The sequence below is a fragment of the Pelophylax lessonae genome (genome assembly GCF_965119305.1).
Source record: "Pelophylax lessonae genome assembly, chromosome: 3".
NCBI lineage: Eukaryota > Metazoa > Chordata > Amphibia > Anura > Ranidae > Pelophylax > Pelophylax lessonae.
Window position 1 is genome coordinate 152110424 of NC_138770.1, and position 20840 is coordinate 152131263.

Consider the following 20840-nt stretch of genomic DNA (forward strand, 5'->3'; position numbering starts at 1 on the left):
CAACACACTTTATTCAAAAAATCTAGGACACAAGCTTGCGAAAAGCCAATCTCAATTCCCTCTCTGGGTGCGGTATATACACTTGGAAGGCGTCCGACTCCCACCTACCAAGCCTTTTAATGATATGGCCTGGCGTATTATTCCCTGAAGCAGCCGTAGCCGCTCCTATCCGGAAGGAATGGCCAGAGTGCGCTGCCGGGTCCCACCCCAGTCTGATGCAAAGAGAACGTATGTAGAAAATGAATTTGGACGTAGTGAGGGGAACATCCAGGAGCGCAAAGAGCGGTGCATGGCTGGGGCTGCTCCGGGTCTGAGCCACGAAAACATCCAACACCCTGACCGGGCACCAAAGATTCCCAGATGGGTAAAACGGGATGGTAACGGGGTGGCCCACCTGCCTGGTCTTGGTGCTCTGCAGAGTCAAAACATAATGATCCCCCCATTTGACGAGATCTCGCTTGAGGAGACACAACCGCCCCTCAGCTGCGGAAGCTACCGAAAACTCCCCGGGTCTGAGAAAACCGTAGAAAGCCAGATACATCGCCGCTTTGACCACGGCATTCGTGTATGGCTCAAAGGGCGACGTGTCCAGTAAGTTGGAGAGGGCCCTAAATTTCACCCCATCTATCGGCAGCCGCCTGATGGGGGAACGGTGATCCAACCTGCCAATGCCCTTCAGGAGGCTCTTCAGAGGATATGCCCGGAGGAAAGGCAAGGAGTTTGGATGGTGCGTCAGAAAGTGGTGTTGAACACCCGCCAGATATAGTTTAATAGTACTGACAGATAGCTTGAGTTGGAGGTGGCAAAAAGCAGCGAAGGCGACCATGGTCTGCACTGACTGATCAACCAATCCAAAATCCACTAGAAACCTTCGGAAGATGGTCAAGGCTCGGTCATAAGCCTTCCTGGTGTTGGATGACAGAGCCAAACGGGCCAACTCCCGTCCATGCGCCATGATGCGGGCTAGTCCAGGAGCAGATCCTTGAACTCTGGGGTCCGCGTGGGACATCTGTCGGCCGTCGGGTGGAGAGTGAAGAAAACCTGCAATTTGGAGCGGGAAAGAGCGTCAGCGGCTAAGTTGGTATGACCCGGAATGTGCTCACAGAAAAGAAAAAACTGGTAAGTGGCGGCTACCAAGGTCAGCCTGCGGACCAGTCTCATAATAGTCAGGGACGATGAACGGCCTTTGTTGATGATATCACAAGCAGCCATGTTATCACTGAAACATTTGACTGCCTTCCCTGACCAGTACCTACCCCAGGTGACAGCAGCTGCCACAATAGGGTATAATTCAAACAGCGCTGAGGTCTCCCGGAAAGCAGGTAAGGCTAGAGACTCAACCGGCCAACTATCCCTGAACCATGAATCCCCGAAGATGGCTGCGAACCCGGTACTGGCGGCCGCATCCGTCCAAAACACAGGGGACTGGGCAGAAATGGGCGGGATGAACATGGAGATACCGTTCCAGCTTCCCAAGAACTCAACCCACATACCCAGGTCCGCCCTGGCAGGGGGATCCAGGTGGGAGATGACACCCTCCGGAAGACCTGGCAACAGCCGCAGCAACCGAGAGATAAAGGACCTGCCCTGGGGGATGATACGCATGGCAAAATTTAATGACCCGATCAAGGACTGCAACTCCTTCCTGGAGAAAGTCCCTAGTTCCAGGAACCTGCCTACCACCCCACGAATACGTTCAAGTTTGTCCACAGGGAGGCTGGACTGCATGGAGACAGAATCCAGGGTAATCCCCAAGAAATCCAGCCTGGTGACCGGGCCGACCGTTTTGCCTGGTGACAGGGGAACCCCTAAGGTGGAAAATAAGGCCAAGGTACTATTTAGACTGACCGGCGTGCAGTTGCTATCCTCGACCAACAAAAAATCATCAAGGTAGTGCAACACCGAGGGGCACCTGGAGACATTCAGAAGGAGCCAGCAGAGCGTCTCAGCAAAGGTATCAAAAATCTTGGGGCTGCTTTTAGACCCAAAAGTCAGCCTGCAAGCGAAATAATATTTCTCCCTCCACTTTACACCGTGGATGTGCCATAAGGAGGGGTGAATAGGCAGCAGTTTGAAGGCATTGGCAATATCTGTTTTACTGAGCCAGGCAGCCCTGCCAGCCCCCAAAATGGCCTGGATGGCATTGTCCACGGTAGCATAGTGGAGTGAGAACTCGGCCGAAGGAATAAGGGAATTAAGGCTGGGGTTGGTGGAAGAATGAGGAGCCGACATGTCGATAATCAAACGTTTTTTATTGGTGAATTTGCTTGTGGCAATACCGATCGGGTTGGTACGCCAAGAGGAGAAGGGGGGGGCCGGGAAGGGGCCTAACATGAACCCCTCCTGCACTTCCTTCTCAAGAAGTAGATCTACCGACTCCGGGTCCTCCGTGGCCGATAGTAAATTGGGACATTCCAGGGTCCCCGTGGGAAGAGACACCAGCCCCGTGTGGAACCCACCCAAGAACCCCTGAATCAGATACTCCACCAGGTGTGGAGACGGATGAGCCTGCAGGTAGAACTCCAGTACCTCGACCTTGACCCCGGTTAGTCATTGTTTGGGGTACATCTTGGATGGACACATGGATTTGGTGTGAGCCCTGAAACAGATGGAGCAGACATGGAGCAGCCTGCAAGCACTGAAGCTGCACGCCCCCCCATTGAAATTATTGCAAACCTGGGCTTTACCTAAGAACACTATGGGACGACCCAGCTTATCCCTAAGGCCACGCTGCTCTGACCTGCCAGCCCCCCCCCCTGGGACCCCGGCCGGGGAGGACACAGCCTCCATGGGGCAAAGGCTGGCAGAATGTGAAGTGGAGGAGCATGTGGCACAGGAGGGAGGTGCCAAGCCTGCGAAGTGCCTGCAGAAGAGCTCGGTATCCAGTAGACTCCAATCCACACGAACATTGAATTGAGCCAAGGCTGCCGCCGCCTTGGCCGAGACTGATTTATGAAAGTCGAAGAAGGTAAAACCCCCGTATTTGTGCCCTAAATCCACTATCTTATGCAAGTAGAGATCTAACTCTTCCCGCCGCTGCGGGTAAACGGAACATAAAACGTCCCTGTAGATGCCGAAGGCCAGGACAAACTCGGGGATAGTGAGCTTCTTATTAAGCCGGGGGTCCCTGGCCTTCATGACTACGGACAAATCACCGTAATTGTAGACCTTGCTTTCGACCATGTCCTGGGAGGCAATGAGGAGAGCCACTAGGTTGACATCCTTCCCCTCCAAGATATCCTTGCGGAGAGCCGCGGGGACCAAGTGGGCCGGGGTGATAATAGGAGAAACCGTGGAAGAAGGCAAGATGGGAACTGGGGGCCTACCCTGATCACCAGCAGGAACTGGGGTTGGGACCGGCAAGGAAGGAGGGGGGCCCCCTTGGGCCGGACTGGCGTCCTCCAGCTTAGTCAGTCTATCGCCGATGGACTGTAGGGAGGATAGGATGGAGTCCAGGGTTCCCTGTATGGCAGATGAACAGCCCTGAGAGCTGGTGCCCAGTCCCGGATCTTCTGGATGTTCCATCATCAATTTGAACAGCTCCGCTTTTCTTGCAGTGGCCGGAAACGAGATACCCTTCTGGCGTAGGACCGCCGAGATTTTCGGAATAGTCCAAGACCCGTAAGAGCCCAGCGGAGAAGGAACCCGACGACCCCTGGGGGTACCGGACCTGACAGGGGTGCTGATCCTGGCTGGCGTGGAGGGGGAGGAAAATCCATCTTCCAGGGTGGCTCCTTGAGGCCCGCTGTAGAAGGAAACAGAAAAAAGTAGAACGCCCAAGACCGATTAGCGACCGTAACGTATAGGAGAACCACTGGCTGGCTAGCTAGAGCCCAGAGGCGAAAAACTTAACTACCCCGTGACAGGTGAGGCCCTGCTAGATGCCAAGCGGCCGGTGAGAGGCTCTACCTATGATTTGGGCGAGGGGCGTGAGCCACAGACGTGGTGGCGGGAAAGATGGCCTCTCGGTGACAGTAAGAGAATCAAAACGTGTGGCCGTGACAGGTGAGGCCCTAACTATAAACCCCATGAGAAGGGTGGAGCGAGGCGCTAGCTTTGGTTTGGCCCGTGGGGCGAAATAATCTCCGACGAGATTGGGAGGTTGGCCTCGCGGGACCGGCTACGAAGGGGGGGGTCTAAGGCCAGCGCCTGAACCCTAACAGCCAGTTGACTTGCCCTACAAGGGGGGGGGGCAATATATGACAGAACCATACAGCTGAAAAGACACAGAAAAAAACAGTGACGACAAGAAAGACGGACAACATGAAAATGTGGTATGTGCGTGGAGGTGATGAAGCCGTGATGGAGCACGGAACCAAAGCAACCGCAGGTGAAGCACATGAGGAGTGTAAGAGCCTGAAAAACTTGAAGGGGCTGACCACCGGGCAACCAGACAAAGATGACAAAGTGTGGTGGGGGCAAATGACAGAATGCCTACCAGTGTCTATGGGCGACGCCAGGGTAGCGTCTGTGAAGACTAAAAAATGAGTGGAGCCGTGAGGTACACAAGGAACCTGAACCTGAAGTAGTACCTGATGCCGGTATCGAAGGACATGGTGAGAACCTGAAGGAAAAAGGAAAATGGTCAACAAATAGCGGGGGGTCACCCAGACCCCCCACTGGAGAACATCATGAGGAACCTAACAGAACATGCACACCCTGCGAGCCATGAGACCCCCCGCCCCCCCCCCTCCCACCAACCCTCACATGCCAACCCCCCCCCCTCCCTCTGGTAAGACCGGGCCACCCCCCCCAAAGCAATGACAGCCGTGACAACCAGGAACAAAACAGGGAACATGATATGGGGGAGACAAGCTGACGGAGGCTGAAATGAGCGTAGAGACACGTAAATGTGAAGTAGCCGTGGCCTAGTGGAAAGGCAGGCAGTGTGTGCATGAGACTGTGTATGGAGGTAGCCGTGGCCTTGCAGGAAGGCAGGCAGTGTGTGCAGGACCGTATGTGGAGAAAGAATAGCCGTGGCCTACAGGGAGGCAGGCAGTGTGTGCAGGAAGATGCCAACCCCCCCCCCCCCTCCCCCCCATACCCTGCCGTACCTGACCTCCTGCTGAACAGCGGGGAGAAAGCAGCGGAGTGGCCGACAGAAACAGCAGAGCAGACGGTGGCCAAACGCAGGGGAGCCGGACAGGATACCAGCGGAGGGAGAGCCAGGCAACTTGACAGAGGCTGTGCTGTGGAAGAGGAGCTCGGCGAGCAGCGCTTCCTGCTGCACGACCCGACCGGACGTCCGGTCCACGAGGAGGAACAGCGAGATCCGACGTCAGGTGATCACTGGAAACACCTGACCAGTGACGATCCGAGGCAGCAGGCCGGTCAAGGGGAGGGGCGGCGCTATAAAGCCCGCTAGCTCCTCCCACAAATACCGGCCTGCGGCCGCACACTTGTCTCAGGAATTGGTATTGGATATTGTCATCTTCGGACTGTTTTATACCCAAGGCCCAAAGACAAATTTTTAATGACAAAAGTAATTAAGTATTCCATGTTTTAGTATAATTTACTAAACATCACTTCCTACAAGCTTTCTGAGGTTTACCGCTCTTACATATGTCATATAAAGTTCAAAAATACTGTAAATGTACCTATTTACATACGTTCATAACAATTAATGCTGGTGTGAAGCTAATAAAGGGAGAACTCTCTCACTCTCTTAATTAACATTGAATATTTTTAATTCCTATGCTGCTAGCATTAGTAAATAGGAAAGTATATCATATTTACCTGTTTTATTATTTTTTTTTTTACATTTTTTCAGTTACTTCCTGGTTTCTTGCCTAGGCCAATGATGTCATACATCCCAGGAGTCTTCAGGAGGGTCAACAACTGGGTTACTTTTTGAGTAACCCAGGAGTCTTCAGGATGGAAGGAGGGGAAGAGGGTTTTTCTCTCAGCTGAGCAGACTCCTCTGCATGCATGCTTAGCTAAGGGCAGCTGGATTCCAGGAAGTAAATGCTACATGAGTCTTTTGCCCTTACTCAAGATGCCTACAGCTAGAAATACTGGGGGGGGGGGGGGGGGGGGGTTCAAAGCGATTTCTCAACAAAATAAAGTAAAAAGACATGGATGGATGGGGGAGTTTGCTTTGAATAATAAAAAGGAATTAAATAGTGTTTTTGGTTTGTGGTGCCCAGATGCGGTGACAATCCTCTTTAAGTGGGAGGACTGTCGCTAGTTTTCGCTGAGCAGGGAAAACATGTCCTGGATGACATGGGCATGAGGTTTGGAAGGTTTACTACAAGCTTGCAGTGAATGTGCTTCTTGCATACAATGCTTGTGAATAAAGTTCATCATAGGACCATATAATGTCATCACCAGTCCAACTTCAGGTCTGCTTTGCTCCACACGTATTTCCCACCTCGTTTAAAGAACATTTTTTCATCAAAACCGCTAAACTTTATGGCGTTTTCAACACCAACATCCAGGATAGATCTGGAAGGATCTTTCCGTCCATTTCTGCAGTCCAGGAAACGCATCTAGAAGGAAGAATAGCAATCATTTGTCACCTATGTCACCTTGACACCAACAGGTCAAATCAGAAATTTTCTCCTACTGAGAGCAACCAGGAACATTGAAACCCCATAGGAGACTCTCTGGGTAGTTGCACCAGTGGAAGGAAATCCAAATGGAAAGAAGCAATGGCCAGGCCCACAGTATGCTGGCAGAATTATGTTTCCCGGATGGCTTGGGGAAAATGCAGAGTTGGGGCTTGTGATTTTGGAAAAGGAAACCTGCATAGACCTGCTCAGCCTCCTTCCCCAACATAAATAGGAGTATGTGGTTTAAAAGTACAGGCATACCCCACTTTTAAGTACACAATGGGACCAGAGCATGTATGTAAAACGAAAATGTACTTAAAGTGAATCAATACCTTTTTTCACTTCTCAATGCATGTAAATAAACTAACTATATAGGAAATCTTGATCAGCTTGACATGGCACTGCTCCCAAACCATAAGTGACAGGGTCACACATTTTGGGGAGCACTGCTTAGATTACTCAGGCAAGCTGGTCAGCTACAAAATAGTATATGTTTTAGTCCTGGGTCCCCTCTCTGTGCTCCCTAAGTTTTGTGTCCCTGTCACTTATGGTTCGGGAGCAGTGCCATGTCAACCTGACCAAGATTTCCCATAGACGCCAATGTTAGACAAAGAGCAGTGCCATGCAAAAGCTGACCATGATTTCCCATAGACGCCAATGTTAGACAGGGAGGAGGGCATTACCAAGCTGACCACGATCTCCCATAGATGCCAATGTTAAAAACCAGCAGCAGTGCCATATCAAACTGACCAAGATTTCCTATAGACGCCAATGTTAAAAACCGGGAGTACTAGTGCCATGTCAAGCTGTGTCCGTACTCGCGAATGTACGTAAAGTGAGTGTACGTAAAACGGGGTATGCCTGTAAAAGGTAAATAAGATAGTTTTTCAAATATCCATTGATACAGAATAAATGATCTGTTCTGGATTAAAACAACCCTGTGGCTATAGCAAAGCACACCTGTCAATGAAGTCTGTAAATACTCACCTTTCCTGCCACCTGTGCCTTGGAATGTCGCTCAGATGCTAAGAAATCTTCTGCTGAAGTCTGATGGAAACCGACATTTCCAAGAGTGTCAATCTCCTGGGTCTCTCCCTGGTTCCTACCTCTGACATCCACCCATTACAGCACACAGTAGTGACATGGAGGTCAGCAGGAGCAATGACTCAGTGAAGTGTCACTTTCAATGTGGACTCCAGCAGAAGATTTCTTGGCATAAGAGTGGAGTTCATTAGCACAGGCATCAGGAAAGTTACGTTCTTTCACAGCCTTTATTGAAAATCTTTACTTTAGTGGCAGTCGCAAGGAAAGCCGCTATAAGAGAACTACTTAGGCTACCATTGCTGATCTGCTACTATCTGCTACTGGTCTGCTACTAGCCGTTATAACCGAGCCCCTGTCTTTGTTATTTTAATGAAATATGAGTGCATATTGGGAATTTTTTACATTACTTGCTGCATACTTGCTTCAGAACATTGACCCAGAAAGGACTGAAGACAAAGGATAACAATGCTTGCAACTGGCATTTTCAGAAAGAAGTCAGGGCCAGTCTTCTTAAGAGTCCCTTCACACAACTGCAATGTGGTAACACCATTTATTCTAAATGGCACCCTAACACACCTTGCTGGTGGGCAATGAATTACCGAGCTGTCTTAATGAAATGCATATGAATGAGCGGCATAACACACATTAACGCACATGTGATAATGCATTGCAATAGTGTAACTTGGCCCCAAGTATTTCTGAAATATAGCCTGTTTGGGGGTTCTGCAGTGGAAATATTATTTAGAATGAACAAATATAAACACATACATTGCTGGACATGAAAATTACATATAAACTTACATATTCATCCAGTATAAGATAAGAATCCCTCATCTGAAAAAAAGGAAACAGCAATATTTAAGATACAGATGTCACATGGGACTGACAGTACAGTATTAGAGATTTATTAAAAACATGAAAGGGGTCTCAGATTGTGACCTCCCCAGTGTGGGGGCCCTTTACTGCACAGAGCCCTTAAATCAGAAGGATCAAGGTTCTGGACATAGGTATGTGAGACACCCCAAATGACCAGTGAAGGGTGCTGTTAATGCTATAGCCAAAAAAAATTTAGACTACTGTGTGCTTCCAACCTTGGGGCAACAATTTGGGGGAAGGCCCTTTTTCGGTTACAGCGTGACTGTATCCCTGTGTACAAAGCCAGCGCCATAAAGACATGGTTTGAGGAGTTTGATGTTGAGGAACCCAACTCAAATGGGCAGTGCAGAGCTCTGATCTCTACCTTTGGGATCACTGTGAACCAGGTTATCTCATCCATCATTAACTCCTCTGAGCCTTACAAAAACATGCTAAATTGGTATAAATTCCCACAGACATAGTCCAAACCCCCATACCTTGACCTTTGTGTAATTGTACCATGTCTCTATTGCTGAGCAGATAGAAATTGGAAGAGAAATGGTAGACAAGTATTCCATAGAAACACACTCTACTACTTGGTGTTTCTACAACTCCCATTTTTCATTCATTTCATGCAAATTTCCAGGGGATATCTGACAATCATCTTGATTGCTGAGTGCTGTAATTGAGCTTAAAGAGACCCTTTTTGCCAGACCATTCATTTCAGCAACAATCTTTCCATACAATTCTTTGTGCATTTAATGTATTTATGCATGTTATTTACCTGTATAAGCCTCCCTTTTGTAGACATCCAAAAGCCCTGAGACTGCTGCTAGATGCTATCATCTTGGATGTGATGTCAGCAGCCCTAGCAGACTTGAAGCTGTGATAATTGATGCTCTATGGCAGTCTTTTTCAACATTTTTACCCCAGGAGAACATATAAAATATTTTTTAGGTCTCAGGGACCTTATACATTAGTGGTCAGTAGGAAAAATTCAACATTTACGGTGGTTGTCAGATTGTCATCCTTAGACGGTTTAAAAAGAAAATTGGTATCATGCTACTGGCTTTGTCAAGTAGCATGTTCCAAAATCTATCAATGCAACAAATGGGAAGTCAATCGGCCACAGCTCAAGGAACCTAGTGGAATGCTAGAAAAGCCTGAAAAGCAATCCACCATTAAAATTAGCCCTCAGAGCTTAATATTATTTACTAAAATAAACCTAATCAATTCTGATTCAATTCTGTGATTGTGTAAAATTATTATGTTAATTACGTTTAGGTAAAATACCTGCTTATTAGATTCTGGAACCAAACATTTAATGTTCTTATGACGATCCAAGAAACCTCTGAATTCTTCATCACTGATGACAAATTTTTCAGCTTGTCTTAATGCATCATCACCACAATTTTCCCCATCAATAATGAGACACTGGAATACCTGGGGATCAACAGAAACAGCATTAACTTGATACAAATGTTTCCTTTCATTGTTATATATTTTATCATTAGGCATTTCTGTGCATTAGGGTTATTAGAGCCGGTTCACACTACGTGACCAGAAAGTTGCCCCATGAAGGAGCGACTTTTATTGAAGAGACTTGTTTAGAGACTTGGAAGAGACTTGTGCACTACTTTGAAGAGACTTAAATGATAGGCGACTTTGTCTGTGGGGAATGCCTGGCTAATCTTTTTCTTCTTCCTGGAAAGTCTGATCACAGAAGCTTGAAAATAGATTAGGATCCGACTTAGAGGCGACTCCCATTGAAGTCTATGTGCACAAGTCGGATAGAGGTCGCCTTGAAGTAGTACAGGAACCTTTTCTGAAGTCGGAGCGACTTCAGTAGTGCATATTAAGACGGCTCTCATTCATTTACATTGAATTTGTGATGACAAGAGACTTGGGGCGACTTGAGGGCATACAAGTCGTGTCCCAAGTCGGAGTAGTGTGAACCGGCTCTTAAAGATTCCCATACTTCAGTATATTTATGTTTTATAATCATATGATTTTACATTGATCATTGTGTGTTGGACTGTATCTTTACATACATGTGGGTGCAAAGATCAGATCAGAGCACAGTGACTGAAAAAATGTTTAAATGACTTGGGAAATTTGTTTGTTAGGCCTCATGCACATTGCAACTTTTCTAAACTCCTTTCTCCTGGCAGAAGAAAGCAGTTTAAAATGTGCCTAAAACTGGGTTTTTTCAAACGCTTTCAGGCGCATCAAGCGTTTTGGTGTTCATTTATTTCATTGACCAGAATACGCAGCCAGTAAATGAGACTGTAAGGAGGAGCTGAGGTGGTCAAACGAAAGGATTAATTATGTAACTATGACTGTATGGTAAAGCAGCCCATAGTTGACTCAATTTTCTTTCCTTCTTCCTCGACACTGACTGTGTTGATGGAGGAATCCCTCCTGCAGCACTATTGTGTTCTGCCGGCAGAGAGGGGAGGGGAGCCTTCCCAGCCAGCAGAACAGAATGATCACTGCTAGTGGCCATAGCTGCATGTGTAAATCACATGTAACAAATCCAACAGGCTGGTTGTCCATCAGTCGACTTGGGTATAATCATCCTGCCCATACATGGATCGAATCTCAGCTGTTCTCTGCTTAATTGGCCAAATCTTGATCCATGCATTGCCAGCTTATATTAAAGAGGAATTCCCTACTGTAAAAAAAAAAAATTATTCAGCAGCTACAAATACTGTAGCTTCTGAATTTTAACTGCTTGCCGACCGCCGCAAGTAGATTTACTGAGGCGGTCAGCCCCTGCCAGGCAGAGTGACGTTAATTAACGTCACTAGCCTGGGAGGGTCTGGGGAGCGAGCACGCGCCCGCGGAGGCGCGCTCCCGCTCCCGCGCGGTCACGCACCCCCCCGCGCGTGTGACCAGCGGACCCGATGTCCGCCGGCCACTCGGCGATCGTTGGGGGAAGAGGGAGAATGTCAGGCAGCTTGTGTAAACAAGCTGCCTGTCATTCTCCTCGCTGTAAAGACACTGATAAAACGGATCTAGTATGTAGATCCGTTGATCAGTGTCCTTACAGCTAGAGCCACAGACAATCACAGTAAGAATCCCGCCCCTAGGGACACACACAGCCCCTCCCTCCCAAATAAAGTTAACCCCTTCACTGCCAGTGTATTTTTACAGTAACAGTGCATATGTATAGCACTGATTACTGTAGAAATGTCACTGGTAACCCCAAAAGTGTCAAAAATGTCAGTCAAGGGTCCGATCTGTCCGCCGCAATGTCGCAGTACCGCAAAAAAAATCGCAGATCGCCGCCATTACGCGTTAAAAAAAAAAACAACAAAAATGACAAAAATCTTTCCCTTTGTTAGTAAACGCGATAACTTTTGCGCAAACCAATCAAAATACGCTTTTTGCGATTTTTTTTACCAAACATAGGTAGGATAAAACAAATTGGCCAAAAATGTTAAAAAATTTTGATTTTTACATTTTTTTTTGGGGAATTTCATATAAAAAAATGTGAAAAATATTGCTATTTTTGCAAAATTGTCGCTCTTTTTTTGTTTATAGCGCGTGATCAAAAAATCGCACAGGTGATCAAATACCACCAAAAGAAAGCTCTGTTTGTGGGAAAAAAAGGACGTCAAATTCGTTTAGGTACAGCGTTGTACGACCGCGCAATTGTCCGTTAAAGTCACGCAGTGCCGAATCGCAAAATACCCCCTGGTCTTTTAGCAGGAAAATCCTCCGGGGCTTAAGTGGTTAATATAAGGACACTTACCTGTCTAGGGAGCCAGTGATGTCGGCACCCCAAGCCACGCCTGGCTTCACAAGGTCTGGCTTCACAACTTGAGAAAGGAGTGCGCATGTCCGACTCCGACATCGACGCATGCTCCGAAACGCGTTGTGAAGCCAGACCTTGCCCTTACTGCCCTTCCTGGGCGAAGTGAAGTCAGACGCCGCCGGCCGCTGCACGAGTACCTTCGAGTTCCCTTTGCAACGTCTACCCGGAAGATGTCAGAGCCAGCCTCCAGACGCCTCCCGGAAGCCTAAGACCTGCAGGAACAGCAAAGCCCGATCTTGCCCTCACTGCCCTTTTCTGTGCCAGACGCTGCCGGCCACCGCACGCTCCTACACCAGGTCTACCCGGAAGATGCCAGAGCCAGCCTCCAGACGCCTCCCGGAAGCCTAGACCGATCTGAACAGAGCAGACGTCCAAGCCCCTGGAGCAGACACGATAACTAATGCCTTGATGTGAGTCACCACATTATATTATTTTATGCCATTAAACTATTCATTACACTCTAGAGGCGATTTCCTCCTTTTCCATTACTCTGACAGAGCTCCAGCATTTCTCTATGGAGAGAGGGGAACCTTCCAGAAGAACAACCATCTCTGCAGCACTCCAAAAATCAGGCCTGTATGATAGAGTGACCAGATGGAAGCCACTCCTCAGTAAAAGGCACATGGCAGCTCGTCTGGAGTTTGCCAAAAGGTCTTGTTTGTAGAATTTTGAGGAAAATAGTGAATTTAATCAATTTTGGAATAAGGCTGTAACATAACAAAATGTGGAAAAAGTCAAGTGCTGTGAATACTTTCCGGAGGCACTGTATTTATAGCCAATTTATTTATTTTTTTGTAAAAAGTAGGCAATGGTTAAAACCTGTAAGGTTATTTTTGCTATGTCCTGCTGAGGAGATTTCCATTCACCTCCTGTCATGGAGACACAACAGTAAATGATAGGAAATCTCAGCAAAGTGAAGGAAAGTCCTGTCCTGTACAGCCCCATAGACTTGCATTGGTACTTTTGGCAGTAGCAGTTCCCACTGAATGAGACATACTGTTTAATTTTTGCATGTGGACGGCCCTCAGCAGCTGCATGTCTGTGTTCAGGTGGGTCACACATGTGAACGAATCCTTAGGAAGCTGAAAGTAACAAAACTGTCACCTACCTTCCAGCGTATTGGGCTGATCATCTCGATCTCCTTCGTCATATCCTCGTCCATGTTGTAATGGTTGATGACTGAATTTATTTTGAAAGCCACGTTATAATCCCGGCACCATTTTCTTATCTTCATCAGTTTTTCCACATGGTTTTTATTCCCCTGTCCCCGACCAATGAGCTTGTTAACTTCTTCAACAAAGCTGTCACAGGACACGGCAAGGATATCCAGGTGTTCTCCTGGGGCATAAACAGATCTTCATTTAGGAAAATAACATGACTGAGTTCTTTTATGCTATAGACTATATTAAAGATCAGCTTACACATGTTCCTAAATGCAGGGTTGGCCCAAGTCAATGTGCTGCCTGGGTCCAAGAATAAAATGCTCTCCCCCCCAAAAACAAAATCACCCCCACCAAAAGGCCCCCCACATCCATTATTTTATATAAATATAACATTTAGAAAATATTATATATATTGTTATCTTCTTGCATAAATCACAACCGGACCAGTCCACCAAACACCGGCTGTCTGTCCTCAGTCCTGCCGTCATTCCTGTGTCTTGCACACCGACCGCCCTAGAAGATCCAGCCTGCCCTGCATGAGATGGAGTGCGCTGATGTCTGACCTCATTGCGCACACTGCGGTCACGTGATGGATGTTCCCCGGAGGAGACGCTCTGCCTCCTCTATACTCATCAGTTTGCACTATGGATGGCAGTATGAGATGGGGAAATGCCGCCCGTAACGCACCGCAAACTGATGACACAAAAAAAAACTGGAAAAAAAATTTTGGGAGTCAATTTGCTGCCCCTCTTCAAGTGCTGCCTGGGTCCAATAGACCCAGAGGGACCCATGGTAGGGCCGACCCTGCCTAAATGAACTGACTGACCTCATGCACATGGACACTTACTAGCTCCTGTGTGCTGAGGTGTACAGCTACCAACACAAGTGAATGGCCCTACATTGCCATGCTTGGGTAAAAACCAATGGCTTCTGCATCTGATTTTACCCAAGCATGTGCAGACGGCACTTCTCCCTAGACTTGTCACTTTCACATTTTAGAAGAAGAGCCATACCTACATGCACAAGTAAACACTGATGCAGAAGCTGGCGGCAATTACCTAAACATGGCCAATACCATCCTTACAGTGAAGCATGATAGTGGCAGCATTATGCTGTGGGGAGGTTTTTTAGCAGCAGGAACTGGGAGACTAGATTGAAGGAAAGATGAACGCAGCCTTATTAAAGGCCTCTTTAACCACTTGCCGACCGCCACACGACTATTTACGGCGGCGGCCAGCCCCTCCTGGGCAAAGTGACGTATATATACATCACTTGCCCGCGAGCCAATAGGGGAGAGCTCGCGCCGCCCCTGCTCATTCACTGGGATTCCAGCGCGAGTGACCGGCGGCTCGGATGTTTGCCGGCCACCCGCGGTCGTCCGCTGCAGAGGGAGAAAGGCAGGCGGCTGATGTAAAAAAAGCCGCCTGTCATTCTCTCTGGTGTAACTGCAGAGATCATACGATCCTGCTATTTAGGATCGTATGTCTCTGTGGTTACATGAAAATCCACACCCCTTTATAGTAAGAAGCACGCCCCTAGGGACACATTTAACCCCTTGCCTCTCCAATAAAGTTAACCCCTTCCCTGTCATTTTTACAGTAACAGTGCATATGTATAGCACTCATTACTGTAGTAATGTCACTGGTACCCCCAAAAGTGTCAAAAATGTCAGTCAAGGGTCTGATCTGTCCGCCACAATGTCGCAGTCCCGCAAAAAAAATCCCAGATCGCCGCCATTACTCATTAAAAAAAAAAAACACCAAAAATGACAGAAATTGTTCCCTTAGTCAGTAAACGCAATAACTTTTGCGCAAACCAGTCAAAATACGCTTATTGTGATTTTTTTTTTTTACCAAACATATGTAGCAGAAAACAAATTGGCCTAAAATGTTAACAAATTTAGATTTTTACATTTTTTTGGGGGGAATTTCATATAGAAAAATGTGAAAAATATTGTTATTTTTTCAAAATGTACGCTGTTTTTTTGTTTATAGCGCAAAAAGTAAAAATCGCACAGGTGATCAAATACCACCAAAAGAAAGCTCTGTTTGTGGGAAAAAAAGGATGTCAATTTCATTTGGGTACAGTGTCGCACGACCGCGCAATTGTCCGTTAAAATCACGCAGTGCTGAATCGCAAAATAGGCCCTGGTCAGGAAGGGGGTAAAACCTTCTGGGGCTTAAGTGGTTAAGGACGTTCTTCTAATTTCATTAATTGTTAGTAGGGTAAATTAACATTTGTTTTTGACCACAGTGATGAGAAAGACTGAAGGAGCAGGATGAAAATTTCCAACAGTGTGTGTGGTTTTTGTTCAGTAAATTCCATTTATTCCAAAATCGAATATTAAAAGCAAAGAGGTTTTGGAAGTACTTTTGAAAGACACTCCTCAAGCCATTGAATGAACTAAGAAGTTTTGAACAAATGTACGCTCAAACATTCATTCAAAAATCTGCTAGCATATGGCCAGCTTTGTAATACTAAATGAGGATAAAGAAAAGAAACAATTACACCTTTCTGCTGCAATAGAAATACGTGTTAAAGCTCCATTCATTTCACTCACCATAAGTCTGAAACCACTTTTCTGTGATCAGACTGCCATTGCTCACAATGCTGACGCTGGGCAACCTCAGCTCTTTCTTGCAATACTCCACCAGCTTTCCTACAAAGTTCCCTCTGTCCTGCAAGAATGGTTCACCTCCAGAAAAGTTAATCTTCTCCATACCTGGAAGACAGAAATGAGGCTTAATAGGGCTCAGATCACAAAATATTCTTTATTACAGGTACTTATATAGTGCTTTCAGTTTATACTGCTCTTTACATATATTCTACATTTACAGTACATCAGTTCCTGCTCTCAAGGAGCTTACAATCTAAGGTCCCTAACTCGCATTCATACATACTAGGGACAATTTGGACAGGAGCCATTTAACCTACCAGCATATCTTTGGGGTGTGGGAGGAAACCCATGCAGGGGCAGGGAGGACATGCAAACTCCATGCAATAAGTGCCGTGGTTAAGATTCAACACTAGTGCTGCCAGGCTGAAGTGTTAACCACTTAGCCACTTTGCTGTCCTATATAAAGCAAGCCACTAACTTATGAAGCTTCAAAAATATTTTGTGTCAGACACATTCAGTTTGAGGTTGAAATCAGCTCAAGATCCTACCCAGTTCCATCTCTGATGCATTTGGTCTTCTACTAAGGTGTAAGAAATCACTTTTGTACGCCCTATCACTTATATTTGATGAAGGGCACTTCTGATATGAACACAATTCCCAAGACAGATACTAAAGGGGGCCACAGGTAGATTGAAATTCGGCCGGTTCAGCAGGGACCGGCCACTCTTCAATCAGTGTATGGGCCTCCCTGTTCAACAGAGGACCATTGTATATGGAAAGGTTGGGAGACAAGGATTTCGGGCACTAAATTTTCATAAAATTGCTTTTTATTAAACAAACACTTTAAAAACATCTAGTGATACAAGCAGATGAAAAAAATCTACATTGAACATAAGACCAGAAAACGGTCGACAGTATGAGATATAATATTACATGAGGTACTGGACCTTCATATAGTATGGGAACAGTTGTGTACAGAACAAGTTGTATTATGCATACATCCAATGTGATATACTTCAAAGCAGACAGAGCCTGCCGGCGGACACCTCGATGCTCAGGGTGCCAGTCAGCAGGGTCGGCTGAAGTTTACAGTAAACACATGGTATACATTACTCATGACAGTTTGCTCAACATGTTTCGCCTTCTCGGTGAAAGCTTCATCTGGAGCTTAATGATTGTTTTGTCTGTACAGTGTATATTCTGAACTTTTTTGGTACTGTAACGAGGAGGACTAAAAGATGGTCACTGAGCTCATAAATGGGGGAGCCGATGTTCACAAGGAGTATGAATACAAACGCTCCTGTATTTGTATCGGTCCTGCGGAATACTTTGTTTAGATAGGGATAATTAGACCTGCCTTGTAAGTGGCAGACACCTGTTGAGCCAAATTCCGTCATAAATGTCCTCCCCGGATGGGGAACCGCCGCCAGGTGTCTGCCACTTACAAGGCAGGTCTAATTATCCCTATCTAAACAAAGTATTCCGCAGGACCGATACAAACATACAGGAGCGTTTGTATTTATACTCCTTGTGAACATCGGCTCCCCCATTTATGAGCTCAGTGACCGTCTTTTAGTCCTCCTCGTTACAGTACCAAAAAAGTTCAGAATATACACTGTACAGACAAAACAATCATTAAGCTCCAGATGAAGCTTTCACCGAGAAGGCGAAACATGTTGAGCAAACTGTCATGAGTAATGTATACCATGTGTTTACTGTAAACTTCAGCCGACCCTGCTGACTGGCACCCTGAGCATCGAGGTGTCCGCCGGCAGGCTCTGTCTGCTTTGAAGTATATCACATTGGATGTATGCATAATACAACTTGTTCTGTACACAACTGTTCCCATACTATATGAAGGTCTAGTACCTCATGTAATATTATATCTCATACTGTCGACCGTTTTCTGGTCTTATGTTCAATGTAGATTTTTTTCATCTGCTTGTATCACTAGATGTTTTTAAAGTGTTTGTTTAATAAAAAGCAATTTTATGAAAATGTAGTGCCCGAAATCCTTGTCTCCCAACCTTTCCATATCCAATGATTTAAATGTAGGATAGGGGCCTCTTCAGGTGATATATATAATGACCCAGACTGCTGCTGTCTGGTGAGTCATGTGTTTTTGGAAAAAAGAGGACCATTGTAAAATCAATTTTTGTTGAGCAGTCCTATTGAAAAACCTTTCTCGATCAGAGGCTACACAGTCGGAAGCAAGTGGAGATCACTGGAGTAGCAGTGTCTACTTCAGATATTTGCAGCTTCCAGTGGCATTAGCCAAGTATGTCATATATAGAGTCACATTGGTCACTGGAACAATGTAACTATGTATAACATGCCGATGCCTGGAATTATTCTTTAAACATGCTGCAACTCCTGGAGCTTTTTAATCACTTGCCGACCGCCCGCCGCAGTTTTACTTCGGCAGGCTGGCTCGATTGCGCGAAACGACGTAGGGGTACGTCGATTTAAGGGAGTGGTGTTGGGGGGCAAGAGCGTGCCGCTGGCGGAACACTTCCACCCCCACTAGGCAGCGGAGATGCCCATCCACGGGACCGCCAGCCGCAATTGCCGCCAGGCACCCGCAATCGCTCCCCGCTGAGAGAGAAGGATGGTCAGCTGTTGTAAACACCTTCTATATAGGATAACAGGTCTCCCCTAGGCTAACAATGAACCCTTTGATCACCCCTAGGTTAACCCCTTCCCTGCCAGTGTCATTATTACAGTAACAGTGCATATTTTTAGCACTGATTACTGTAGTAATGTCACTGGTCCCCCCAAAACTGTCAAAAATGTCAGTTAGGGGTCCGTTCTGTCCGCCGCAATGTCACAGTCCTGCTAAAAATCATGAATCGCTGCCATTACTAGTAAAAAATAAATTAAATACATAAAAATTACATAAATCTTTCCCCTAGTTTTTAGACATGAGAACTTTTGCACAAACCAATCAAAATACGCTTATTACGATTTTTTTTTTACCAAAAATATGTAGCAGAATACAAATTGACCTAAAAGGATGAAAAATTTAGATTTTTTTGGGAATGTTATAAAGCAGAATGTAAAAAATATTATTTTTTTTTTTAGAATTGTCACACTTGTATATAGCACAAAAAATAAAAATAATAGAGGTGATTAAATACAACCAAAATAAAGCTCTATTTGTGGGAAAAAAGGACCTCAATTTTATTTTGGTCCAGTGTCGCACAACCACGCAATTTTCAGTTAAAGTAACGCAGTGCCGAATCGCAAAAGAATGGCCTGGTCATTAAGGCTCCATGTACACGGGACGTTGTTAAAAGTCCCTTTGAATGCTGGAATTTTTAGGACGTTTGAAACGTCCGTTTTGTCACGTTTGCACCCGCGTTTAGCGGGCGTTTAGAACCGTTCCTAGAGGTCAAAAAAATTATTCCCCTTTAAAATGGAAAAACGCGAACGCTAAACGCGGGTCATCACGTTCGGACGCGTTCAGACGCGTTTGTAACGCCGGGAAACACACGTTCGAACGCAAATAATTGCGTTCTAAAAAAAGTCCCTGAACGCAACTGCCTGCAAGTGACTGTAAATGACCATGTGTACATGGACAGATAAGATAACATGGAGCTGCGTTCAGGGGCTTCTGAAAAAAAACGCCCAACTGCTCCTAAACGGCCATTTCCAGCGTCCCGTGTACATGGAGCCTAAGGGGGCAAACCCTTCTGATCCAGAACTGATTAAAAACATTGGCATGGCAATCAAACTCATTTTTTCAGGGTTTTAGTCTATATTGGTATTATTGTAGGTACCAACAAATGTTTTTTCAAAATTTCCATTCCAATGTTCAAATAAAATTCTGCTGGCGTATGGCCACCTTTAGGCAGTACTGTAGGTTATGCCTGTCTCGGGACCATGGAGAATGCTCCAGGCTAGAGAAGCGGACATATCCACTTTTTCACCAATAAGAAATAATAAAATATTTATCAGCATAGTAAAGAAGAGATGTAGCCAGTACCTGCAGCCTTCAGCATGGCCAGTGCTTTCTTGGCTTCTTCTATTGGTAAGATGAAGGAGGTCTTGGCGGTGTGGAAGCAGAATCCACACTTGTAGTTGCACTGCCTGGTAAAGTGATAGTTGACACTGGTGGGTATAACCCTCTCTGGATCCTGGACCTGTCTGCTTGGGACAGAAAGGACTTCAGGTGTAGAAAGTAACCAGCACCTAGAGGAGATCATCTTCATGCCATGAAGCAGAGAGCTCATGTTCTTCCAGATGAAGACAAGTATCTCCACAACAGGTAGAAAGCTCTGGGACAGCATCTTGCCTAGATGAGCTTTATCTGACAGCTAGGGGATAACTGAGCTGGTCTCATAACTTTGCTGATTATATAGGCTCAGCTGGCTGGTGAGCAAGTCAGTTTCACATTCTGTTCACAACACACAAGCCAGGAATCTGCAATAACCATAAGAAATGGGCTCAGGGAGTTTCGTTTCTGCTCCTTTGTGCCTCAAGTGGTGAAGCTTTACAAGGTACTTTGGTAATGCAGGATGAGAAATACTGTATATAAACAGATTTAACCTACTAATAGTACATTTATTTTATGTGAACTGAGAGAAGAATGTCAATGTTATGTATATATATATTTTTTGGTACTCTTTTCATGTGTTTTTCTGGCAAGCTTTTAAATTTAAATTGAATGTAAATGTATTCTATTTTACTGAAAAATGTTATCTTTGAATTGAGTGTCATAAGTTTTGTGCAGATGTGCGGTGGTCCTTCGTTTCCTCTTCATGGGTTTTGTAATCTGTTTATGCATATTG

The 20840-nt window shown here is 45.9% G+C and overlaps 2 protein-coding genes across 2 annotated transcripts; both read right to left on the minus strand.

The window, feature by feature from the left end:
- Nucleotides 1–2550: 2550 nt before the first annotated feature.
- On the minus strand, nt 2551–4555 carry LOC309550414 (uncharacterized protein; the record flags this gene model as incomplete). The annotated part of the gene is made up of 2 exons (XM_082250797.1): nt 2551–3322; nt 4533–4555. 2 exons carry the CDS (start codon nt 4553–4555, stop codon nt 2551–2553), a joined length of 795 nt encoding a protein of 264 aa, XP_082106923.1.
- Nucleotides 4556–6037: 1482 nt separating this feature from the next.
- On the minus strand, nt 6038–20386 carry RSAD2 (radical S-adenosyl methionine domain containing 2). Its single transcript, XM_082249993.1, has 6 exons — nt 20036–20386; nt 15994–16155; nt 13379–13608; nt 9744–9893; nt 8397–8429; nt 6038–6488 (listed from the first exon to the last, which is right to left on the minus strand). The coding sequence occupies exons 1-6, from the start codon at nt 20337–20339 to the stop codon at nt 6324–6326; spliced, it is 1044 nt and encodes a 347-aa protein (XP_082106119.1). The 5' UTR covers nt 20340–20386; the 3' UTR covers nt 6038–6323.
- Between the last annotated feature and the right edge of the window lie 454 nt (nt 20387–20840).